General features: G+C 38.7%; 1 protein-coding gene across 11 annotated transcripts in view; it reads right to left on the minus strand.

Moving 5' to 3' along the window:
* ZNF536 (zinc finger protein 536) overlaps window positions 1-27,957 on the minus strand; it is a 344,968-nt gene that overhangs the window by 183,511 nt on the left and 133,500 nt on the right. For all 11 annotated transcript variants that reach the window (XM_026856597.1, XM_026856595.1, XM_026856598.1 and 8 more), the window contains one exon: window positions 1,984-4,155. In XM_026856597.1, coding sequence (XP_026712398.1) covers window positions 1,984-4,153 — 2,170 coding nt within the window. In that variant the 5' untranslated portion in view covers window positions 4,154-4,155. The remainder of the gene's footprint in view (window positions 1-1,983; window positions 4,156-27,957) is intronic.

The raw sequence follows: 27,957 nt of genomic DNA on the forward strand, positions 1-27,957 counted from the left end.
TAAAAATAATTTTAAATTAGTGGCCAGAGAGAGAACACCGCGGTGTTATCTTTTGCCTCTGAAGATAGGAAAAACTTCCCACAACAATACATTTAACGGACCAGAACACTTGGAATTAAAGTTTTCAGAGCACTCAAAACACACCAACTTTCACATGCATTGCTTTGAATCCTCTCCAGTCTCTATCAGATCACTCTTACTCAGAAGACTCTGGGGCTCCTTTTTTTCAAAACCTTTCCAGACAGCCCTGGAAGGCTTCGGACAGAATTTAAACGATTTCAGGATCTTTTATTTCCGATTGCTCTATGGCATTGTAAAACAAAAGTGATGCTTTCTGTGTTAAAGAGGAGCATTCCCCCGCTACCGCCAATGTGTAGGAGTTTTCAAAGTGAAAGTTAGAAAAATAATCTTCATCCTGACATATTTTTTCAATCCTCTTAAAACAATCTTTACAACTATACATAGTATGAAATTAGCTCTCGCCTGTTATCCTTGTTCCTACATAGAATTTTCTAATGTGTCTCACCAGTAATAAATTGTAAACGAGGCTATGACTCTAAGAGTAGACAGTGTGTTTCATGGGTATTTAAACAACAGCATTAAGTACTATAGGAATCTGTGGAATGTGGAGTGCAGATTTATGTGTCTTAACAATTTCTTTACTGGTTTGTAATAAGCCAGCAAACTAACACTTTATTTTTGTATTAATTTGGCCTCAGAAGTAGAGTATACTGGAGCATGACAAGAACAACAAAAATAAACTGGCATATACTTAATAACTGTAACAGTGAATTGCCTCCAATACTAAAATATTTATCGAAACTGGGGGAAAAAAAAACTGAAAAGAATTACCCTCAACAGCCTGCTACCAGCTCTTTAACAGTGGGCAATGTAATGCCTTAAGGTACCTCAAACTGTCTTTCATTTTCTAGACTTAATGGCTGATTGCAGAAATCAATGTTGCCATTAGTAACAGAGTATTTGTTATGGCATGATTTCCTCTGTTGTTAGGCTTGCAGAATGATTACAGTATTAGTGAGGTGCTTTCTTTATAAAGGGCTGAAGATATAACTTTCAATTTACTATCCATTAGTAAGTGACTTTGGAAATATACATGAGGCCAGAAATCTTACCTGTTATTACTTGGAGATTTTATTTCAGCAGTCATAGGCTAGTAACTTTAAAAATTGCACCAGGAAGCTCAATATTTTATAGACATCTCCAATGAAATATTATCTGCTTTGCTATTTTATACACAGCAAGTTAACATGACATACAATGCAATTAAAATGTTTCGGTCCAATTTCTATTTTTCTTGTACTTTCAAATAGATGTGAATTACGCACAAGGCTTCATACATGTTAAAATGTGCACATAAGTTAAAAGATTGTCAAAAGTTAGTAATTTGTATTTTTGAATCACTTTTCAATCAGTCCAGTAGCCAGGTACAAGTATATATCTCAGCTAAGTAATTGATATGGTTGTGGGAATAAGGGCAATCAGAGAGGTTAGCCAACACTCTGTTTATTAATCCTATTTCTTTGAACTACAGCTCAAAGAAGGCATCTTTCCTCACCCTTTTACATGGAGGACATGGAAAGATCTGCAAGAGAGACACCATGAATAAAAGAAGAGGAAAATAAAACACCTTCCAAAACCTAGAGGGAGAGGCCCTGGAAGCGACATTGCTATTGGTGACTGTACAGACCCTGCACGCTGCTGCCGTGTCGGAGCGTGGGGTGGCAGAGGTGACAGCTGAACGGCTAGAAAACCTGCCCTTGGAGGGGAGAAAAGGGTGAGCTGAGAATTAACCTCGAAGGCATTGCGGGAACCCAAACACAGATGTTCTGGCATATAACACTACATCCCTGAGGACTGCTAGGAAGCAACCTAACAAGAGAATGCATAAACTACTTTGCTGCTGTGATTTCAAATATAGCTACGAAGCTTTCAGTGCAGAGAGGGAAGAAGAAGTTACCATACCTGAAGAGGAGGGTGAGGAAGGATGTGGGCTGTCCTCCTGGGCACTCCCCGTCTGTGAGAGACCCCCACCTACTCCGCTTTCTTCAGTAATGTTAGAGGACCCTGGTGTTGTCGACCTGCTGACAGACTGAGACTCTTGATCACTTCCAGACCCACGTCGCTCATCAAGACTACCTTGAATTATTTCATCTTCTCCTTTCCTGTCTCTTTTGTGGACCCTGGAGTGAACAACCACTTGATGGTATGTTCTAAAAACCCTTCCGCAGTCTGGGCATTCAGTTGGCTTTTCTTTTACATTTCCATGACTTTGTAAGTTGTAATCGAGTCCCTGGTTCATACCATGTGACAAAAAATCTCTACTGCCTTCTAAAGGGTCTAGTTTGTTTGGCAAGTCTCTCTGATTGCCCATTTTAGTGCTGTGAACCAAATCAGCAGGCATTTTCTGCTTAGAGCCATCTGCTCCTACTAACACATACTCCCGCTTCTCCTTATCAAACATAACTCCAGCATTTGCCAAAGTGTCTTCATGGCTGCGCTGTATCTGCTGCTCTTTAGACAAAAAGCCATGTTCCATGGCCATTCCCCTTGCCATAAGCTGCCAGGCTTGATAGCTGTTTACTGGATCCATCTCTGCTGCTTTGGCGGCAGCTTGTAACCTTTCTATACAGCTGGATTTCAGAGGAGGCACCAGATTGAGACAGCCCAATAAAGAATGTTTATCCCCTTCAGCAATACTGTGGCCAATGCCAGAAATGGGTGAAAGGAGCTTCCCCAAGACCTCTTTCTCTTTCATGGGTATATCTCCTTTGTTATAGATTTGATTTTGTTCACTTAAACTTGCTTTGTCGGGAGGAAGAAACCCACTCTGCAAACATGACAGATATCTTGAATATAAGTTTGCATGAGCTTCCTGGGACATACTGCTGATGGAGACAGGTACTTCGGGATCATTAGGAGATTTGTTCTTTACAGATAACTTATTCAGGTGAACTTTCATGTGATTTTTAAGAAACCAAGGCTCTTTGAATCGCCTCCCGCAGATCTGACAGCAGTGTTCAAAGGAATCCTTGTGCTTTCTCATGTGGCCTTTTAGGAACCAGGCTTGGCTAAACACTTGGCCACACACCTCACAACGAAACTCATTGGTGGATTGCTCCCCATTCCCATTGGAGCCCTGGCCCTGTGCTGACTCTGCAGTTATGTGAGCCTTCTCCACATGGCTAATCAGCTCCTCCTCCTGTGAGGCAGCAAAGTCACACAGGGTACACTTGTAAGGCTTGTGTAGGATCCTTATGTGCCTGTCCAGCTCTTCTCGTTTCTTAAACTTGCCTTTGCAAAACGTGCATCTGAACCCAGCTGTCTGAGCAACAACCTCTTCCTGGACGCTGACCGGCTTTGGAGAGGGAACAGGGTTTGCAATATCAGGTGTACTGTGATTAGCTGGCACAGACAAGTTACAGTTTGCGAGAGGCATTGGCTGGGTGTGTTGTTGTGCTTTCACATCAGGTCGTGGCTGCAAGAGGCTGCTCTTCATCTGTTTGTCCCGAAGAATTGCTCTCTCCTCCAGCTCATGTAAAAGTCTGTTTTCTTCTCGGACTCTTCCACGACCTTTGCCAAGGTTTCCAAGCTTATGAGTACGCAGGTGTATCTTCAGGTTGCCTTTCTGAGCTGCTCTATGGTCACAGTATGGACACTTAAATGGTTTCTCTCCAGTATGAGTTCGCATGTGTAGCGACAGGATGCTGTTAAATCGAAAGCGTTTCCCACAGAGAGGGCATGGGTACTTTCTGTTTTTCCTGGCATCATCCTCTATATCGCTCATCTGGGACATAATCCCTAGGTTTTGTCCGTTTAAGAACTGCTGCAGGTCCACACGCCCATTCAAACTGGTATCAACCTCTCTATTGAGCTGGTTTGCCAACAGTGCCATCTGACTGCTGATGGGCTGGTTTGCTATGGACATGTGGCTTTTGTCTTCTAGTGGCGCTGATGCCTTCTCCTCTGGATTCTGCCTGTTCTGGAGCTCCGGGAAGGCATGGCTGAGCTGGGAAGTGATCTGGTGCAGCTTCTGGCTCATTGAATACTGCCCATTGAGTATGGTGCTGTTGAGATGGGCGTCAGCTTCTGGCACAGCTGAAGAAACACCAAGGCACAAACTAGCTTCCTCCATCTCTGAAAATCAGAAGATATTTTAGATTCAGACTGTGAAAGAGTTACAAGCATTGAATCACTGACGTACAATTTGCATTTTATGTTTTACCTACTCATAATAATGCAAAGGAATTAGTGTAAAAACAATAAAAAGTGTATTAAATGCCAACTGTGCTACACAATTTTGATCATACATGTGCTTTCATCATTCTGCATGTTTACGAATAACCATTAATTACTATCTTAAAATATGCTACAAATTCAAAATATAATTATTACAGAAGGGGCAAAGGCTTTTACTACCTCCCTTGTCTTTCTTCTTGTGAAATTGCACCTGTTTACATTTCTAAATCTATGGAAAAATAAATGTTATGCATCTCTCCCTTTTCCATTAGAAAAGCCAGGGGGAAAAAAAAACAAAAACAAAAACACCAAAACCAAAAACAGAAATCCATTTGTAACTTTCAGTTCCATTAACCATATTCAATATATTACACATTCTACAATGAGAAAGATAGTTTTATGATTTGACAAAAAAACGATGGTATGATATTTACTGGTGTACAATAAAACAAGATAATGTTTTGGGAAAAAATAAAGTAAAGGACAAGCTTTAGAACAATAAAAGGGATTTTGCTTTAGTCAACAAAAAGTGCAGTAATATCTCATTAAGCTGATTAGTATGCTGCTTAGAAACAGTACTAGGTGCTGTAACACATGATTATAATCATAAAAATCCTTCAGTGTTTGCAAGTAAGCATTAACGAGGTATATTAAATTTTAAGGAGACTGCGACTAGCAGCTTTGTAAACCTCTGAGATTAAGATTTAACCCTTCTGTTACAAAACATTGTTATTTTGTCATTTTGAAAGTGAGCCCATCAAAAGGCACATAAATTATCTTCTGCCAAGTCTTTTAATTCATTGTTGAGAACCTTCAGATTTCAGTTCTTAGGAAAACTTGCCAGATTATAGAAGGAATATCTCTGTCCTTCGATGGGTAAAACATGTGATTTAAGGCACTTTGATTTGTTTTAAAGAGCTCTCTTATGGAACTAGATAAACCCAATTAAAATCTGGGGAAGTTGCTGTGGAAAGCCTCAAAAAGTTTAAGAAATTTAATAACTTTCCTAATACACAGTAATGACTACAAATTGTACCTACACTATGTATACTGCAGAAAATTAGAATTCAAAGCTGTTTGTTAAATACAAGTGCTCTGTTCTGGTCTGCATAATTGTCCACAATAATCTTCTATCCTTGACACTTCTCTATACAGAAATAATGTATCTATAAAATTCTACTTAAGATATAAAGTTTTACATTAGTAACTCTCATGCTATATGATGCTACAAGGTTATACTAGAAGATAATTGAGACCTGTGTTGTTCAGTGGAGTGGTTTGACACTTTATTCACTAATGAAACTACTGAATTCTATATGTTTATTGAATTATTAATTTGGTCAACTTCCTGTTTGGCTTCAGCCAAAAGCACTTTCTGTCCATGCCTTCTACAAAGGCTACAGGCACACTCCAGGTGGACACCATTCCTCACACAGCTTCATAGTGCCCACTTGTTAGACAATTTGAGGCCCAAATCTGGCACATACTTAAAATGCATATAATTGTGCTCATGGGAGTAGTCCAGTAGACTTCAAAAGGGTGACTCTTGTAAGCAAAGTTCCTTACATGCCTAAGTATTTGCAGGATCAGGGCCTAAAAGCATAGGTGATCTCCAAGAGGAGCCCTTTGGTTCTCAACAGGACGATTGGGGTTGTGCTACAATGCAGATCTCTCAAAAAGCAAAGGGGGAAGCGTATATTCATGTGTATTAAAGAGGAACGTGAGCTACAACATTTTTCAGATGTAAATCAGATCTTTCTCAAAGTTTAACAGTGCCCAGATTCAGATTTCATGTTGGACACCCATTACTTACATGCTTTCAAAGTTATTATTTACAAAAATATTAATGATACCAAGAAAAGGAAAAGGATTATACCTATAAGCTATGGACTACACCTAAGTTTAGCTTGCAGTGTCTGATTTCCAAAGGTAGGGGAACATAGTCAAACCAGGTGTTCACCCAAGGCCATGTAGTAAACAAGTAAAATTGTTGGTTTCCACACAAGTTTTCTGTGCAGCAGATCACAATCATTCAAAATGGTACATACAAACAATTTTAAAAAAATAATTTGAAAGTTTGCTTAACATTTGAAACAAACCAAATTTCATGTTCAAAAGGATTAGCTAAACATCTGAGAGTTGTGGTGCTTAGGCCTGAAGTTGGCAGGGATTCTGAGTATCTGGCTTACACAGTTCTGAAAAAAACCCAACCCAAATAAACCCCTCAAGAAAACCCCCCAAACCAGCATCTACTTTCTGACTGGATTCCACAGTATCATAGGTGTTATTTCTCTTCGCCATACTTAAACAAGGGATGCTGGCAAACAAGAACATAAAAATTCAAGAAATGTATTGCATGTAGAGACACATACATATATTGAAGAGGGCTTAGAAAAGTCTTTGTGAATTGTCATTATTCTATAACAGCTTGAAAAATACAGTCTAACTTTCATTTATTCAGCTGACCTCAATGGGAACTGGTGCCTTTACATGCTCAGGAAGGTTTGGGTAGTTAATTTTAGCATTTTATGCTCTATCGAAGTTTAGAAATGCTGACAGATCCCAGTGGAGTTTATTAATTCTGATGTTTAACCCTAAGCATCAGTTCAAACGTATGGTTATTTGGATTGGGGAGGGGAGAGGGAGTTGTGGTTAAGATTTCAACTTATTCTATGGCTCTCTTTCAAAGATAACTTTATTAAAGTAACAACAGCAGTTGTAGTTGGAACATGGTAATTTTTTCAAAAATTTTTTTTGCTATTTTCTGTCTACCACAAATGTACAGACACATATAATGTAGAATATAGATAGGATGAGTCAAAAAAAAAAAAAAAATCAAATCACGAGGAAGACCAAACCCATAATTTTTCATTTAAAAATTAATAATTTTGGACCAAGTCTGGGGATTGTGACACATACACGTTCATCTTTTGGCACTGGAAATTTTACACAATTTGATGACATATGCAGAAAGGTCAACAAAGCCTCTGCTTAGTGAGAAATAACCACCTCTGAATGCTGCATACTCTGATCAGCTGTTCAGTTTCTAGGATCCAGCTACTGCAATCTCAAGATGCTACAGTTTTTCACTTAAACTGTATTCCCACCCTCACCTGCCCCAGCTTCTTGTAGTCTTGTTCCTGTTTCTGGCTCTGAATTGTCTCTTTTCCTCACTCCTACCTAGTTTCATTGCAAAGTATAACCACAGCATTCAAAGCACTGCTATATGAAATTTCTCCTCCTGCAATTCCCAGTTACTGTGTTTAGGAACACAGGGACCCTGATACTGTTCAGCTCTCATGTAAGTCAGACTCTCAGTATTCTTCAGGCCATCACAGCAAAACCTACCAAAATCTCATCTTGTATCCACATGCAAGACAGAAATAAAACTCATCCTCATCCATCATTCCAGTATGAATTAGATAACCCAATCTAATTTGCCTAATTTCTCAAAAAAAAATAGCAATTTCATTCTCTCCCTCTTTATCCATCATCCCTGCCTAGATCTCTGACCAGACAGGGTTACACCAGGTGGGGTAAGGGGCTTTCATTCCCCCCTGAGCCTCTTGCTTCAGGCCTTGCAGTTCAAGGTCCCCCACCTTGGTGTCATGGTAGTCACTGCACAGCCTCCTCCCATCAGACAGGACCCTCTCTCAGGGTCTGGCTGCTCGCCACAACACCCAAGAGGTGCAGGGGTGCACTTTGGATTTCTCTATAGACACAACCGTCCTCCTCAGACTGGCCTGAAGTGCAATGTTACCGTATCCGTTCTGCCCAACAACCAAATGCTAAAAACACTAAAAACACCACCTGCATGGACTTCATTGAAATTTACCTTTTAACAGATAACCAGTTTGTAATTTCAGGGGTTTTGACAAAATAAATATTTTTCACAACATTTTTTCTTCATTATGACCTGCCCTTCTTGCCTCCCCGAACCAAAATACCAGGTATTCAAAAATAAAAACATCTGGAAATGTCAGTTTATAAGTGGTGCTGTGATGTTTCATGGGAGAGAAAATATCTAGCTTCCAATTTTTAAATATATAGTCTATTACATTATTTTCATGATTCTGATCTCTCTTATAAGGAAAACACAGAACGTTTTGCCATCACTTGCACTGGGAACAGAAGCACAATGTTCTCTGTAGTTAACATATGATTACAAAATCAACTGCACATCAAATTTGAGGTTGTTAAGAAATTCAAAATATGTCTGTTGAAATTTATGTAGTAAATTTTTGACCTTTAATTATCTCAAATGTTTTGTAAAGACAGCATTCCCCAAGGCATGGCACCGTACAGAGCATGTTGGTACCAGGAGAGTGTTCACGGGCTGCCCTTCAAAACCTCAACAAACCCTTTGCCCTTGCCCAAGCCAGTCATTCCAGCTAGAAAGCCCAATCCTCACCTACTGCGTATGCACAGGCTACAGACCAGCTTGGTTTATACTGCACAGGGCAGGGCAGCAGCGGTCCCTCAGTAAGAAGCAAACAATCCATCAGAGGACAGCTATTTACTGTGTCGGGTGTGTAGTTTCCTATTTCTGTGAGGAGGGTATTCAGCTTATGAAATTCACAACTGGATACATATATTATAAAAATACTCTCTCATCTCCCACATGAAGGTACAGTGAGACATTCAAGTCCCTTTGATGATACTAATAGTTATTTTGATTTCACTCACATTTTTGCCCTCAAGACTATTTCCTGTGATATCAATAACGAAAGTTCTGACTTTAGCCATTTCAATTGAACACACAGATTTTATTTAACTATTTGAAATGGATTACTGGAATTTAAAACCAATTATGACACCAGAAATGCCTGTCATCACTACTACATTAATGTAATATGAGATGCTCAGCTTCCTTTTGCTGGAAACAGAGGCAAAAAAAAAGGATGGCAAATAGAATAAAAAAGTTTAAATATAAACATATGTAAACACACATGTAAACATACGCAGACACATATCTGTATACATACACATATGTGCATACACACACCTGTTACCTTTGTAAACAGATGAACAAAATTCAGCTCTTATTTACACCTGTTCATTGCTACTGGACACACACACTAAAGCATTTCCCTCTTCACTGCTGTAAACAGTCATTTAAAAAACACTGTTGTACTGTTATTATAGCTTAGATTAGGTTAGTTAAAAGATTTACAGTTCAGTAAGCAAAGTAATGCTTTACAAGCTCACGTGTTTAAGTGACAAGCTCGCTCTGGCCCTGATCCTCTGAGCAGTTAGTTACACACACTGTTACTTATGCTTTCAGAATATAGACCTGGTATTTATCTTTCCAGCTAGAAAAATTCACATATATCTACATTATCTTCCAATCCATTGACAAATTCTAAATACTCCAATACAGACTGCTTCAGATCTTAGCAACTCATGAACAGGTATTGCTGAGAAACTTCAGAATATATATTGAATTTTTATTAAATATTGTTCTTATTGTTGTAGCTGAAACAGTTTAACTAAGGCTGTTATAAGCATAATACACTCCTGTTAAGAAATACAGAACACCAGACTACTGAACCCTTTCAGGGTCATTAAACAGCTGTAAACATTATTACAAAAATAAACCAGAGATTTCATGCTTACATTTTAGCCCAGAGCTTGGTGTGCTGAGCAAGTACATTTTTTTCATCTCTTACAATCAACGCTGGTGACATTTGGGCATCCAAACAAATTACATCACAAATATTACTGAGGTGGGTAGGATACTGAGCAGTTTATTTGCCAAATTATTAATATATAAACAGTAGGGCAGGACAGACGACCTACTCTTCTTTGACTGATTTGTAGGCAATACTAAGAGACATAGAGGTAAATAGTTAAATTTTAACAAAAAAAATGTGTGCATGGAAGGGGAGGGGAGAAATCAGCTGTATTTAATGCCACCAGGACAACATTATCCAAGATTCTATTCTTATTTTACTTCTGTAAATTAGAATAACTGCATCGAGTTCATTGGAGGGTTGGGTTTTTTTGGGGGGTGGGGTGTTGTTTGTCGGTTAAGTAGCTGTCCTGCTCCTTGGGGTATAATATAATTGTATTAGGGAAATAGATGGTTTCTGGAGTGTAACAATGCCTTTAAAAAAAAAAAAGTTGGCCTACAGGTAATGTGTTCTATCTGGTTTTATCTAAATATTAAGGCCAACTTGGTAATTTGTTATTAGTAGTCACTTTGCCACATACAATTTTTGTGATTATTGCAAAGCATATGTAGCTTCTAATAATTTAAAACTGGGGCGAGGCACCACTCGAACACAGTACGTAGAAAGTACCGGGTGATCCTGAGGTGACGCCCTCCGGCATCCTGGCCAGGCACACAGGGTCGAGGCCGGAGCCTCATGTGAACACCCATCTTCCAGCACCCAGCCGCCGCGAGACCACGCAGGGGGGAGCAGGGAAGGCATTTGACAAAACTGTAGCTGCTTTGTAGTGCTGATATTTAAACAAGCTGCTTATTGATTCCAAAACAAAGTACTCCTTTAGTAACAACAGAGCCAACTCATTCCACAACAGTTTTTATGTCTTAAAGAAGGGTTAGCAGCAGGATTTTGAAGTTTCAAAACTCGTTAGAGACAGAAAATTGTTTGCTGAGGCTGTGCAGCTTTTGTGCTGGACTGAGGAGACAGTTGCTTTCTAAAATACCTGTTACATCTGTAGGGTACTTTCTAGCCAGCACAGCATTTTGGACTGATAACTGATCAGTAGAAGATAAATCACCAGAACAGTCTTTGGCTGGTAGCACCCATGGAGTGGAGGACTGTGAACTGTTTGTGATCACAATCTAGGAAGACGAGCAGAGAGGAGAGGAGAGGTCATTTATAAATCTCACTCACAGATTAGAATAGAAAGATTAGAAGAATGCAGACAAGCTGTTTGATTTATTGCTACTTTGCATGTGACTTAGCAAAATCTGTTTTCCTCCTTATTTATTCTATTTCACTTGCATATACTTAAGAAGTCAGATCCAAAGAAGAGAAAGATAAATAATTGGTACTGAAAGTTCAGTAGATTAAAAAAAAAAAACAAAAACCTGCTTTTTTTCAAGGCACTGGTTGCATCTGGGATCATTATTTTTTATCTTATAAGCACTGATTCTCATTTTACTTTTTTTTTTTTTTCCTAGTGTTCTCCTGATGACAAAAGTAAAGATAAGAGTGATACCAAAATTCAAATAGGAGTCTGATTTGTGGAATGCTTCATTAAACTAAAGCTTCTGTTACTTTAGAAACAGCATTTTTAAAAGTAAATTTGTTATTTTCATGTAATTTGGAATGTATACAACTGATTAAACTCTCTCCAATTTGATCAATCTCCTGTAGCTCCTATCTGATCATTCACTTTAATTAATCTAACTGACATCCACGTCAGATTGAAGAAACCTTAAAATTAAGCTTTTAACGATCCACTTTAGTATTACACAGTACAAATAAAATAATAAAATGCCTGGAAGACTTTGCAAAACATATTTATGGTTTCATTTTTTGTCATTTTTACAGCATGAAACGGGCTCTGAATCTTCTGCTCTCATGTGAGGACACTGCACTGCCCTGGAAGTCTGTAATACTCTAACTCATTATATAATATTAAAATATACATAATGTTGACCCTATTAATCCTGCATTCTTCACACAGGCAAGCTCCAAATAAAAGGCAGTGCATTTCAGCTGGGTGAAGACAGGAGGATCAGGCTCTCCATACCAATCACAAAGAGATCAAGCAAGAGTTAAGACCAAAGAACTCAAATCATAGTTAGAAACAATTTAAATCCAAAACCCTAATGCTGGTTTGATGATTTTATTTTCATTTCACAAAGGCTTAGACTTAGATTTTGTGCATAACTAAATATAACGTCAAATGCACATATGTCCCAAAGATCAAAATATGATTGATTGTGGAATATTCATATGTGATAGCCCAGCGTGATTTTGTTCATAAGGGCACCTGTCAGAAGCATAAGCTTGGATACAAATTATCAAATAAGTATGTAAAATCATTACTAAAATCCAGGCATGCAAACAGATAGTCAGTTGTCTGAAACTATTGGACTGTAGCCAGCACAGTGGCTCAACAGACTAATGCTTTGGTCTTTGCAGATCCTCAGGGCCCTAGTTCAGTTCCTCCTGCTACTGGTCGGGTCAACTGCCTGTACCTAGTGTTGACTTTCCTGGCACTTAATGATAGGAGTAAAGGAAAAAAAAACCCGAGTCCATAAGTTCCCTTTGACCTGAGCCACAGAAACATCTGCTGGTTGAGTCACGAACTGCTTGTTGGCCAAGTTTAACAGTAACCGATCCTGTTGCGGATCAGCTCTCTCAGCAGTAGGTGTCACTGCAATAAATAGATGGATTTCAAGGGACAAAGACACACATTCCCAGTGAAAATGCATAAATAGAACATCCCTGAATAAAGAGTTTCAAGAAGAAGTATATGGTCCAATTAGACTTTTTCTTTTTATGCAAAATGCTAGAAAACTGGTTTGGGGAGAAATGAAATTGCATGTGGGATTGCCAACAAAAACAACAACAAAGTAATTCTGTCCTCTAGTCCTATGTCACAGAGATCCTTTAATTCACATTAATCACCTCCCTGCAATCCCAGGTCTATTAGGTAAAGACTGTTACAGTTAAACCTTTTTTTTAAAAAAAAAAAGGTCTCTAACAAATTAAGTAATTTTCTCTAGTGGAACAAAAGACCTAGTTATATGGAAAGACACTGCACACTCAACTGTAGTTTTAGGACTTAACAAAGACCACAAGCTTAGCCTATTTTCTGTCAAATTAGTGAGTCCATACCCAACCCTATCTGCATACAGAACAAGGAAAAAGAGAATACTTATAACAGCTTTAGGGGGAAAAAGATGTCTCAAGTATAGGTTTAATTAATAGAGTGCATATTTTTAAAAAGCAGTAACCAATTTATATTTGAAACAGAAATATGTGGTATGCCAAATAATATCACGGAGATGTCAGCCAAGTCTACACCATATTTGGTTTCATTATCACAAAATGGTTCGTAGGATAATTAAGGATGCTCCAAATTGCATACCATTGAGTTAGACAGTAGACAAAACAATGCACCACTAAACATACAGGCTACCTGTGATGATATCAGTGCAGAAATTACATGCCTAAGTAAATGGTTTAATCCTGGTCAAAAGGAAAAAGAAAGATTAATACATTAAACCTTGCATAACCTGTTGCACATGAAAGAGAGCGTATGTGACAGCATATACTCTCAGAGTACATATATAATACAACTGCCTTTATTTTACTTCTAATGACATTGAACTGGGAACAAAGGAGAGGAAAGAATATAGAGATAATGAAAAGATAAATTACTCCATTCCTCAAGGTCAGTATATTTAAGAGAAATCAACATTAAAAAAGTCCCCATACACATGAAAAAAGTATAAAGGGCCACACTATATATCTGGGAAGAGTTAAGCTCCTCCTCTTCCCCCAGCATGCTTCTGAAATATGCCCGACAGTAATTCCCACCAGGTCATACCCCAGTATTCTGTAAAGCAGCCCAGTATCATGGGTCTTCAAAGCATACTGTGAACACAAGGAGAGAGGAAGGAAAGACATTTTCTGCACAAAAATAGCCAATATCTTAATGCAATGTAAATGCAAACAGTTAGAAACCTACAAGTAACTTGCCCAATACCAGTGCACCCAAACAGCTTCCAAGGCCGGAAAGGGACCGAATTTTTCAGAATTTCAACACTGTAGAAATGAGTATCCCTAACTGATCATTTCCACATCTCATTTAGGAAAAAGCTCACCATGTATCTTGACTAAAATAGATGGCTTATCCTCTGTAAAGAAGCCAGGGACAGAGTCCAGAACTCTTGACTCCCATTGCTTAGTCCAGTATGCCAGATAGCTTGCTTTTATTAAATATAATTGACTGCTGAAAAGACTGGGTTTTTTAACTCATGACAGACCTGTCAGTATAAAATTTTTTTGTTAAAATATTAGAGTGCACTATTTTGGTTTTTAATAAATAAGATTCTTGGCTGTTAATCCCTTCTACCTCCAATTTCTGTCTTCTCTCCTTTCTTCCCTCAACCCAACTGATTTATTTTTCCTCTCCCTATAACACATGGACCTGGTGGCAAAAGAGAAGACATAATTTAGAGGTTCATAGTGATTCTTAGATACAAGTGGCCTCAATGAATTATTTTTAACACTAATTTCCAGGAAAAGGATAATGTTGAGACAGCCTCGATTTCAGTGGAATGAGACAAAGTAAAATACAGAAAGGAAAGAGGCAAGGATGCTGGGAGGCAGGTGGATGTGGGAAAAATAGAGCAAACATTGCTCAGAGTTCTCCTTGTGTTTGTGGTCTCCAAAAATTAGAAACAGCAAACTCCTTTCAGAATTAAGTGGAAAAAGGTAGATGAGGAAACACAACACAAACTTAGACTAAGAATAGAAAAAAGTATTTAATTATCCCTCAAGAAAAATGACACACTAAAACCCATGAATTTCCTTTATCCTTTGGTGTTCTGGTCTGTGCACACTTTTACTGATATGATATATTACTACTGTTGTCATTTAACTTTATTAATTGATCACTGTCATGTACAGAAGAGTAGAGCCAGTAACTCTAGAAGCCACCTCGTACCTCCTATGATGCTTTCACACTGAGATAAGTGGTTTAGACTTAGAAGGGTGTGGTTAGCAGTCACTGTGCTCAGCTAAGACACCGACAGCTTGATTTTGCAACTGCTATAATTGTATTTACCCCAAGGTCAGAAAACATTCACAAAACACGCTCTTTTTCAGACTGTCATTTTAGAGAAGCAAAAAAATACATCTTCAGTACTGCTAATCACACTGTTCTCTTGGATAGCTTCTTAAGCAGGAAGGCAACCCCAAACACGAATGTCTATACTAAAAGTAGCTGACTTGGGAGATTTTCCTGTATTTTCCCAGTAGCTTTTTTAATTATCTCTACCTGTTGGAGTGAGATCGGTCTGCTTCACCGTAACACTGCCTTTTCCTCTGAACGATGGTACAAAACAATCATAACAGCTCTGCGATTAAACCAAGGAAATAACAATGATGTCACACAAGTGGCCATAGAAAAGGGTCACATCTTTGCAGTACTCTTGAATGCAGTGATGCGAACAGAGACTCTCCTCTTACCATTCCACTGCAAGATCAAATACAGGGAAGGGAATGGTTATGTAGTACATATAGCGAAGGAAGCATAGATGCAAGCACTGATTATGGCAAAACAGTACGTATGTTTAAATACAATGGCAGCATGACCTTCAGGATCCAAACAAGCTGAGCACTGATTGCTGTTTGGGCACCCCTGTTTTATCTGGGCATAATAGCTTTGATCATTAATAAAAAGAGCACTGAAAACTTGGCAGACACATAGCAGATAGATGAATACAGGGGAGGAGGAATGCTATAAAAATACAATAACATATCAAAGCTATCTGCAGGATAAAAATCCTTTAAATAATTTTGATGTTAATTGCAACATTGTGGGCCCTTGGCTGAAAAGACAACCTATCGTTGTTGATAGGTGAGTGGCAACAAAGCTGACAAAGAAAGTCTGATAAATGCAATCACAGGATGACAGACCCTGGCAAGTTGAATTACGGTTGCAAAGTCAGTTGGGAGATGGACTCTGCTAACTGTAATACATCCTTAACATCCAGGTCTGGCCACAAACAGCTCTGACCAAACTCCTTCAAGTGACTGACAGGATCCCTAGAGGCTTCAGTCCCACGGTAAGCTGAGAGCATCTGAGAGTTGTTATCAGAAGGACCAGGGACTAACAGGGAGTGCTCCACTGCAAGAGTTTCCGATACAACATGCAAATAAACATAACTCCCAGTGAAACTCTTTCAGGTCTCTTGAACAGTGTGCAAATGAACGGTTCATGTTCACTTTCTCCAGCTCATGTAAAACTTCACTCAGTCTTCATTTATATTGCTCCAAACTGGTGTGAATCTAGATAATTTCAGAGAAATACAAAGCCAGATAAATGAGGTTGAAAGATTTGGTGGTTCAGTTTCAAGGACACAGCCACAGGAGGTGGTGAGTGGGCTCCCACTACTTGCAATAGGACATCAAAGTGCTCCTCACTGTACAGGACCAAACACCAAAATCCCCAAAGCCAAGAGCATTCAGCAGTTCCAACACAAAATCTCTGTATTGCTTCAGTTGCTCAAGCAGAAACTCATTTTTTTGTTGTACTGATTTCCAGCACCTTGCGCCTACACTTACAGAGATTGTCGTCTCTGTCTACTTAAAAGGATTTTCATCTGCTTCACTTTCTACTTCCAAACAGACCAAATATACTTATTTAATGTGAGAAAGTAAGAAGGAGATGTATATAGCAAATTGTGGCTTCACATACTTCAGTGCAAAATTATCTAAGAATTTAAGTCACATTTAATCAAAATATCAGGCTTCCTTGTAGTTTCCTTTTTAATTTTTTTTTAAAGTCACAAAAAAAAGAAGTCCTTTCTCAATTTTTGGTTGTTGACTTTTATTTTCCTAGTGACTTTTTCTACAAAAAGAAAAAAATATCACTGTTTCTAAAGGCCTTCTTTGTTCTCTTACTGGATTTTCCAGAAATATTGTAAAATGACAATAGTATAAAAATTATACTGTAAAAAATGTAAGTACTGTGAATGAGCAGAGTTATTCATTTATATCCCTAGCTTATGAAATGCCCATATCATGTATCCTTTATCCAACAGCAGACTCTTTTAGCTTCAATCACAAGAGCTAACAATATGTTATTGATATGATTTCAGGAAACTGTCAGCAGGCAGCTTAACTTTCAGCTCCTCAGCTATGGTGAGCGTATGCACAAAACGTACCTGTACCTCTCCTGCATGAAAGCTGGCAGGGATGCGCACATTCCTGTCAGCTGTCACAGCAGAATAAAGAGAAATGTAAACAGGTCTTCCTCACTAAGCACAGTCTCATACTCCTTACACAGCGAAAACCTGCTACTGGTTTTACTGGAAACTTTAACTGGCATCAGAAACACGTGTCAGAGCACTGAGGTGCAGCTGATTGCTCCCCGCAAGAAGCTGGAGTCAGGAGTAAGCTGGGCAGGTAACCAAAGGCACCGCTGTGGGCCCTCACCCTTCTTGCCCCATGCCCACCTCCTGCCCAGCAGTAACCCTCCTCCAGCAGTTGGCCTCTCACACTGCTGCAAACGAGTTTCAAGCTTCTGCCTGTGCCCTCCAGTTACATACAACACAAAACCAATAGGAAGACTACTGAACAGGGAGGCTAAGTGGGCCACTGCCCTGCCAAGAAACAGAGTGCGTTAAATGACGCCTGGAGTTTGGTACACCCCAGGCCAGGTCTCCAGATGCAGTAGGAGCTTGACTCCTATCAACTGGGGTGAAAATTAGGACTTCCAGTGCCTTTGTGCATCTAGCCCTTTGTGCTCGCTTCAGAGAATGGGTGCAATCAAATTGAGAGATGAGGCTCTTCTGTAAAGATACAGAACTTCCTCATTTTCAACCACTTCTGGAAAAAGTAAGTCAGCACATTAATAAGTCCAGTATTTTCAATTTTTATATGTGTGTGCTATTATATTTTTAGGAGTTGAAGAGTAATCACAAATGTCAGAAGCTAGAACAGGTAAACTAAATGTGCATCTCTCCCCACTCTAGGAAACCAGGTTTTTAAAACTAGTTTTCATATTGGTTTACAAGCTTTAATAATAAAAGAGTATGTTGTACTATTAGATGTTGGTCAAGGTTTTTTTGTCTGACGAAGAGAAATAACAGGCTGCTGCAGGAGTTAGCACAGTTTGGGTGGGTTTTTTTTTTCCTCCAAATGATCAGAGAAAGTACCGTACTTTAAGGATGTGCCTCACTTGCTCTTAAAAGGGTAAAACAAAATATTCTCCAACTATTCTAAGCCTGCCATATAAGTATTATGCTGTTACAGATTTCAAAAGGTTAGCTTCAATGAACCTGACATCAGTATAACCCAAAATAACCCATTCAAGAGAAAAGTAAGAAATAATTGCTGTTTTCTCTTTTTTTTTCCTCAGCTATATTGCTATAATGATTTTGCATAACAGATTGAACAAAGTGCTGTTGTGACAGGTGGTAGAATTCAGCTAGTAAGCACAGAGACAGGGTTCAATTTAGTTTGTGAATCCTTTAATTGTTGTGCAGCTAATTAAAGAAGGTTCTTTACACTCGCAAGTGTTTACCGTTGCTAGTATGCATACATGAAAAATTAAATTGTGCCTTCAAGGGCTGAGAACTATAGAAAAATCATAGCTGATTCTGCAACATGCTTACCAGCTCAAAATAGCTGCTTTTCACAATTGGAATTTGTAAAACTTTTTGCTAAGCAAATATAGAGCTAATTAGAAGTGTTCGTTGGACCAATTAACATTTAAATAAATAAGCCATATTGCACATTTCACAGTCTTTATTTAATGATGCTTCTTAACTCTTTGGAAAGATTCCTTTAAGTACAAATAAGTTGTCATAAAAATGAAAGACAAAAATAACACCATAACAGTATATTCTATGCTTTTTTCTTTTTGCCTTGAAGTCTTTTCTAAAACTCTATACCTGTTACTGGGGAAGGGGGGGATACACAAATCTGGTTCCTTCTTTCATCTTGTCAAGTTACCTTTCCACCCTTTTGAATGCAAACAGAAAAACATATTTGATTACTATTTAAAGTGTTATGATAGCTCTGTTTGTTTTGCCCCATGGAACAGAATCTGGTTTAGAAAAAAAAATCATCTTACTTTTATCTCATAAAATGGCCATTCCAGCCAAAAAGAAGGGTGTTCTCAGAAGAGATTGCTCTTGGAGTAACAAAAGCAGCAGTTTGAAAGTTGCATATACAAACAGTGAAGTGAAAGGGGAAAAAAAAAAAAAAAAAAAAGATCTGTTTTTCAGGTCTACTGTTAGCATTCCCATACCAAAACCAGTGTTGTTATTATACCTAACCCTAGGGCCACAATTGCCTGTCTCTTTGGGGTCAAGTGATATTTTGCTTTCAAAACAACTGTCTTTTAATTTAACAGTCCCTTTCAATCAATAAGACCCTTCAGCCTGCGTTGAACATACATTTTCTCTCTCTCTTTCAACCTCCAAACCTCTACCTAACACAAAGGTTACACTAAAAACAGGGGGAAGGCTTCTTACTACTTTTTTCCAAGACACATTACACTACCTTGTAATCACACTAAGAGCTAACATGGAAGGACTCATTGTTGACCTTGGCTTTCAGCACAGAAAACCAAATTAACAAGGACCAATTAACATTTAAATAAATAAGGAAGATTAACAAAGAATACTCTGCATACCAAGAGGGTAAAATAAACTAAAGGAAAGAGTACAGTATCTCCCTCAATCAGCATGAATGAAATTCTCCGGGAAGGACGCAAGCCCGTTGGTGCATGGAAGCACAGACTGCTCTTTCCTGTACTGGCAAGGCTTGATGAGCACCAAAGGGGATGCAGCCGCGCGTGAAAGCAGGCAATGCTCTCGCTCTGGCAACCCCTTGGGTAAACGTGCAGAGACCCCACAGTCCTGCATGATGTACTTACAGAAGGGAACGTGCTGCCCGTATTCCTGGCCTCTGCTCTGCCCCTTCCACATGAGGCTGTTGGTGTTTGTGATTGTCTACATTGGATTGCTGCACACCAAGAAGCATGTGGCTTTAAGCTCACAGCTGATAAGCAGCAGGACAAGACTAGACACCTCTTGCACAGATTGTCAGTGCATACTACTTCTAATTAAATTTTTAGTGGGAAGGTGTGTTTGCATGGTTTGTTAGACCCAGTAAATTCTGGTTAAAATCAAAGAGAAGAAAAAGTGGCCAAAGAACAAAGAACATCCAGCAGCACAAGAAGTCGTCCCTAGAGACTGGGAAGTTAGTGTTTTAAAATGTCTGTTCTATTACCTCAACCTGGAGACTCCAACCTGAATTTCTGTGTTAACTAAGTAGTTGCTCTGACTATCAAGATACAAAATAAACCAGTATGAAGTTCTTAAAACTTTCATGGGTCAGGGAAACCATGTCTTTATCCAGCTTTCATTTCATGTACTTCTCTGACCACTTTTTGGGGGGAGAGGAGAGGCACATAGGTACCTGAAGCTGTAACCTGGAGGTAGTTGCAGGGACTCCCTGTGCCATACAATCAGATGCTACACGAGGCAGGATGAAGATAAAGTGTTCAACCACTTTTCATTTTCCCTGCCTCTTGCTCTTCCCTGAGGTAAATCTCCAAAGAGGACTTCTGATTGGTAAAGTTTCTCCACTATTCTTGGATATCATTATCCCAACAGAACAATTAAACCCCCCACTAATCATCTACAAAGCTTATCTTTTTAAAGGAAACTCCTCCTACACAAAGGTTATGAATAATTCTCAGAAGGTTACAACATGATCTATCATTTTAAGTATTTGGATCCGGAGTACTGGTTCAGGCCTCTAACTGACAGCCACCTTTATGAATAGTTAAGAGTTCACAGAGATGATTATCATGTACTATTTAAATATGTATAAAGGACAAAGATAATAACAATACTTTGCACTTTAATAGAAGCTCCTGTCTGAAATTCTCAAAGGAGAGCCGAAGTCCTCATGAATGCACACTCACAGCTCCTCTGACCTGCACAGTTGGTCACTGCTATTATTCTCAGGAATCTGGTAGGCTGTTATTGTTAGATCTCTCAAAAATGATAATGTCTGGCTTAATTTAAAGAACGGCTGAAGCTTTACCAAATGTGCAATCCAGAGTGAATCACCACTGTAGGAATGCTGACCAGTGCCTTGCACTGAGGGAAAAAGCAGTGTCGGATGCCACAAGGTGCTCTGCAGATCCTCGACCCCATTATTCTGGTCAAAGACGACAATTCTCCTCATTCCTAAACTGAGACATGACTGACTAATCAGTACACTGTCCAGCTGGGAGAAAAGCATCTCCTGCTACTGTTGAGGAATAAGCCTTTCTGTAGCCTCAAAAATAATTTTAGTTTTTTTTTTTCCAAGTACTAAAAACAAAAAACCCCAAAAGTAGACTCTCACTTGAGAGCCATATTTTCTTGCATGAAGAGCACTCTTCTGCACTTTGTTAGAATTACAGCAGTTATGTATTTTAAGTAATCTATTTCTAAATGCCCTACTTTGATGAAGTTTAATTCTCCTGTCTTCTGATCAAGAGGGTGGAAGAAAGACACTCTCTATACTATCCTATAAAATATAGAATTTTAGCCACAGGAAGATTTGGTTGCGCTCAATTGTATCTTTCACAGAAAATATGAATAGAGCTAATAATTCCAAACAGCATTGTAAAAAATAGGGACCCCAAATATCAGCATCAATCTAATGCAACTATAAAGTTTGAAATGCTGTTAAAAAGTTAGTTGGGTTTGAAAATTGGACCTGGGCAATTTGAACTTATGCAAATTGTATTTGTATAGTGTCCTGGTTCAGCTAGGATAGGGTTAAGTTTCCCCGGCAGAGAGGGGGAAGGGATCTCCAGCCGGGTTATCCATACCATGCTGACGTCAGGTCCGGCACGGCAGCGCAGGAACTGTTTCCTTTGTGGCTTTGGTCGCGGGGAGCATCGCGAGTGAGCTGTCTGTAACCACTGCGGTATTTCTCTGTATATCTTTTGTCTTGCTTACTGTTATTGCTGTTTATTGTTGTTATCACTGCTACTGTTGTTGTCCAGATTGTTTATCACACTGTTGTATTAAATTTCTTCTTATTTTACCCTGGGGTTTGTGCCTCACCTCCAGCCTGACCAGCTGAGGGTGGGGGAGGGGCTACGGCAACGTGCTCTCCGGTCACGGCAGGGCTTAAACCTGCACATACAGAAGTAAAACCAAAGGTCCTCCTGTCCTTAAGGCCAGATTTACAGAATGGTCAACTCATCTTGAATAATTCTATTAGTGTATTAAGAAAACATGTTTTACTTCCAGCATTACTAATATGTGTCTTTTCTTATACAACTTCATTTCTTAAACAAGTACATTTCTTAACCAAGAATAAAGAAAAGGCAAAGAAAAAAAATCACTTATGTCTCAAAGTACACAAGTTTTCATGCATCCCTTTGCACTAACAATTTTGCTTCAACAACTTTAAAAAAATCTCACAAATGTCAGAGAAGCACAGATGACTTTCAGACCTCTTGCAGAACTTGTAACGAATAAAAGTTACAAAGTTTTTGAGAGAAAGACACAAAGGGGAAAAAAATCTATTTTGATGTGATTGCTCTCAAATACTTGAACTAACTGGAAATGAGCTGGTATCATGAAATCCACCCTGAACAGACAACTACTCTTGAGACAAAATGAAATGATGTAGGGAACTGGATAAGCTTTGTAGTCGGTGTCAACTTTTTTTTAAATTTTAACTCAGTTCTTTAAATCATAATGATGAAGTTACTGAAATAACACCCCAAGCCTCTGGCTGCACTACCACTATGAGAACGGAGCTCTGATCTCATTCAGGGTCCTATAGCTAATAACAAACAGCAAGAGACTGAATTCCCTCATCTCAAATGTAACCATCTAAAGTCAAGTTAAATTCTACATAATATTCACAGATACGGAAGATCAGAAAATTGGTTCACAACAACTTATCACAAAGTAACATGTTGGCACAAGTTAACTGATTCACAGTAATTTTTAGTGTACATGCTCTTGGCAAATGTGATGTAAACTTAGTACAGCTTTCAGTGAAAGACATATTTCACTGGTTTCATTAGGGCTAAACTAATACATTGCTTCTTGCGTGCTGTGAGGCAGGAACTGCTACAGAGACAGATACAGCAGCTGACGATTGGTAATCTGGGTGCAGGATCAGTATTTATTGCTAGGTTCTGTGGTCTTTTGCCAGGGTTCAGAAAATCAGATATTTCAAACTGCAGTTTGTTTTGCCAGATTTTCATTAAAACACCTGTGTTAAATTTTTCATGGAAAGCAACAAGACTTTTCCTTAGGGCCTATTTGCCATGGAAGTCCCACCAAATGTGCAACAGGATATGAGCTGGCAAAAATAAATAATAAAAATCACAAAGCAACCAAACTCCATGATATGCAGAGATACCAAAACCTAAACCAGTGAGAGACACAAATTTTAAAAATATACATGCTGGACCCAATCCAAAGCCAACTGGTGACAGTCTTTCCAATAACATTCATGAATTTTGGTCCAAGCTCATGATGAACCAGTGACAAACTTTTATACCCGTGTATGCATCTCAGGGTGGAACTTGAATCCATAGGTATATGGATCTTATTGATGCAAATGACAACCACATATGCAGGAAAAGATTTAATTTATCCTTACCCTTTATCTTTCATCACAGTCTTTAACATAGAACACAAAAATCAAGGTATTTATAGTTAAACCTTTTTTCCCTACAAAATTACTTTCAATAACTGAAAATAATCAAAACTAAACCCAAACAACATTGTACTGGAATGTATGACTAACTTACAAAACATTTTAAAGAAAAAATTCACCCATGTGTAATTTCACTAGAAGCCACACACCATTAACTGCAGCAACACAGAGCTCTAGAATTTCTCTTTCTTTACTCTGATTGGCAAGGTTTTCACCCTTCTTCTTCCTGCTCAGAAAAATTTCTCTGTAGTACTGCTGAGTAGCAATGGAACATAAACTTGGAATACAGGGAGAACAGGAAGTCCTACCTTAACACATTACTGACTGGCTCTATAAGGTTTCATGAATGAAAATAAAAATGGAATTTCAGATGGAAAACATCCCCAGGACTTTCCAGCTCTTCAAGCAGGATTTCCCTGATAGTGGAATGCTCTTCCACTGGTCTCAGTGCCACCATCAGCTCAGTGTATTTTGGGCTACATCAATGCAACAGAAAATAGTTGATTAGAGGACACAGTGATATAAGACAGAGAAAAAAACACTAATAAAACAATGCACTGGAATTACTCCTACTTGTAGTTATTTTCCTAATTTTTTAGACACTGAAACTAATACTGAAAAATGTTTGCTTTATCTTTGATATACTATATAGAGTAAGCTAAGATTGGGTTCAGGCTGATGAGTCTGCTTTCTGTTGTAGGTGAGCATGCATCTCATCAAACAGGACCAGGGAGCTGATACAATGCACTGTGCACACAGGAAGGGACACGCAATCAACAATCTTTTTCTCTCCAGAGAAGTTGCACTGGTTACACAACATACATTCATACATACTGGTGTGGAACTCATATGGCTAATATTAAGTCTTCCAGCCTTGACATACTGAACATGCTAAATGCTTTCGTTCAGTTGCAGCCATGTCTACTCAAATCACAAACTATATAATAATGAGGAGTAACATACCTGCAAAATGAACATAAAACACATTTATTTTATAACAGTCTGCAGTCAGGTCTGTGTGTTCCCTAAATGAAGAAAAAATATATGGGAATCTTAGATCCAGGAGTTCACAATACAAACAACAACAACAAAATCCTTGGCAGTACATGTTCATGAACAAAACTTACGCATTTTTCCTTTTTGTCAATTGTTAATTTCATGAAGCAACTACAATGATCACAACTGAAAATAAGTACAGAATAGTCCTCAAAAAGTTCCTATAATTATTCCTATTTATCATCCACTTTCAACATTATCATCGGGCCTTCTACTTACTGTGCAGGATCTTCCATGGCAATCAGTTGACAGTTCCTATGCACCCTGAATAACATTTTCCTTCTCGGGGAGCATACACCTTTGGGATATCTAAGGGGCTCTTTCAAAGGTCAAGAGGTATCAATTCATTTGGAAGACTTCCCACACAGGAAGAAATACAGTTTAATAAGCATTTACAATGAACAGTTTTTGGAATAACCAAGCAGAATGCACACAATGGCTACATTAATATTGCTACTGTATCCTCACTGGGCACTCACTGGCTTCCACTCTGCAGCTTTGCATGAAAATTACGAATTTGCTTTAACTTAAGCATGGGCTAAAGAACCGTCTTCAATTAAGACTGCAAAACATCAGTACCGCTTGTGAGATGTCACTAACCAGAAATGTTTTCTCTATCATATTTAATGTTTCTGTAAGGCACAGCATCAGTTGTCATTGGTATGTTATACACCATTAATTGCAACAAGTTTCATCAGCTAAAGAGGGAATCAAAGCGAATTTTCAATCAGGAAAGAGGCAAGTTTGTTCAATACTCTTGAAATCTCAAGCAGATGCAGAGTCACTTTGCAAGTACAGAACAATGGATGAGGGAAATGTAACCTGTAAACAAATACTGCTAGTATTGGCTGGAGCCATTTCTCTGTCAGATTATGATACGGTCTGGCACATGATACGACTTGCACTTGCTGGTTTTGTTCTAATCTTTTTTTTAGGAAAGGATCTATCTTGCCTATTTGCAGCCATTCCAGCATCTCATCTACCTAAATTAGACACCCATCTTTAAAGAGAATGAAATCTTCTCAAGATCCCTATGCCTTTTCTGTGAGAAGCAAAGGTAACCTAACTTTTAGACAGTATTCCCTTAGCTTGTGCAGGAAAAAGAGTGTTCTATAATCCAAAATATACTGATTGTTTCACCAGAGGGCAGCTGGTATTTTCGCTGATTCGCCATGAGCACTTTTTTCAAAATAATATTTTACAGGAATTGACTAAATTGTTACTTACAAGGTTCATTTTGTGAAGACATTAATTAATGGACTGCACATGGAAGCAAGGTGGGGAATATTGTGCATTATTCTGTTGGCAAGTACATCATTTTAGTAATTAATGTTGACATAATCTTTTTAAAATGCATTAAGCAATATAGACAACATATACTCTGCCCAGCATTTCTTTTTTTTTGGGGGGAGTGGGGAAATGGAGAGGGATTCTCTTGTGTCTGAGCACTAATACTGCAGTGGAGTCCTCCATTGCCCAGTAAGGTCCTAGTTTGCCCTGGTAAGAGGTATACTTTAGGTACAGTTCTGGACTTGAAGACATTTTTGAGACTCTAGCATTCTCACAGACTGACAGAGCTGTAGAGATCCAAACTCAGTAACATTTTTAGTGAGCCATCCCTTTAATAACTGCTATTAATGGAGTAATTTCCTTCCTTATGTATTTCAGGTAGAAAAGCAACTCCTGGTAAGATTTCACTTCAACCCCTGTGCTCTGACAGACACCAGTTCCCTTCCTCTTCCTCCCTCCTTCTCATACCTAACCCATCAAATAGCTGTTCTCTCCTATTTCCCAGATAAAATGCATCCCTCTTTTCATAGGAGAATAAAGATATGAAAAAAAGAGGAGGTACTAGTTTACCTCAGTGATGTAAACTTATGAGCTTTTATTCATTAGCCTACCTAGAACCGAGAAGCTAAGAAATATCAGCTATGCCTTCGAAAAAGAAATTCTGAGGATCTCTTTTTCATTCTCAACAAGGTAGTGTCTAAGCACCTTAATTCTAAGGTTCTAGATATGTAGGAAGTTAGTGCCCTTCATGGCTCAAAACTATGGCATTTTTTTAGCTCTTTATTGACCTGTTTATTATTATGGCTTTATTGAGCTGTTTTCCATGAATCTGTCTAATCCTGTTCTGAGCCTGCTGATGCTGTCTGCCTCTCCAAATTCCCATTTGCCACAGGTTCCAGAAGTTCACTACTCACTGTGCCAGGAATTATTTCCTTTTATCTGTTTTAAACTGACCTCCTGCTACTTCCACTTTGTGTTCTAGTTATGGTTTTGTGGGATTTAGGGAAAAAAAGGAAGTGAGGGTTGATGGAATGTTGTGTTTGCAGCTATCCAGTTTTTCCCAGTGAAAAGTGCAAGTGTTCAAAAACAGCTACAATGCAACTTAGAATGTAAGATCCCAACATGATAGCATGAGATGTGATGAGCGCCCCCACTAATGCAGATTTGCTAACACAGTCTACTAAATTTTATAATCTAGACAATCCACTTTACAGTGTCAAAGACCTCTCCGTAAGCTAATAATCAACTCTTGTACACAGTCCTTGTGAATGAGACCATTTCAGGATTGATCGTTTTGTCACAACTGAAATGGTGTATCTATCATGACTGATGTTCATTCGGGTACAGAGAAAACCCCAAACACTCTTACTATTTTGATGAAAAGGAAGAGAGAGAGGAAAACGTCAGAATGAAGCCTTCACTACAACTCTTTTTCAGAAATACCCACCCAAATTCATGTTTGAAGTCTACACAGACCTTCCATCCAAAGCCAATTTAACTGAGAGCCCAAGGAAAATACTTCCCCATCTGGCAGGGACTGTTGTTCCAAGCTGTGTCCAGATGATTCCCTCCACCCTCACCCTCCAAAACCAGAATGACTATAAAAAATTACCATTCTCTTAACTTAGCTTAAAAAAAAAAAATCTCCCGACCATGGTTGAAGCCAAATGGCCCTTCAGGCTACTACTGAAGAATCAATTACATTAGCTGTAAGCCTAAGAGAGTCCTGGGGACAATCAGTCAGAGCCATAATAGCTGTGAGGGAATTGTTAAGCAAATTGAGGGATTCTTTAGGTAATTGGGATTGGACAACCAGGTCATACTTAATTTGAAGCATGCATTCCATACAAGTGCTTCAGAGGTATAGTAGGAACTACAGACAGTAAAGTCTAATTGTGCTGCTACTAACCCAGTGCTTTTAAAGAGACACCCCCAACCC

This window comes from Athene cunicularia (assembly GCF_003259725.1).
Source record: "Athene cunicularia isolate RWA chromosome 11 unlocalized genomic scaffold, athCun1 chr11_part1, whole genome shotgun sequence".
In the NCBI taxonomy this organism is placed as follows: Eukaryota; Metazoa; Chordata; class Aves; order Strigiformes; family Strigidae; genus Athene; species Athene cunicularia.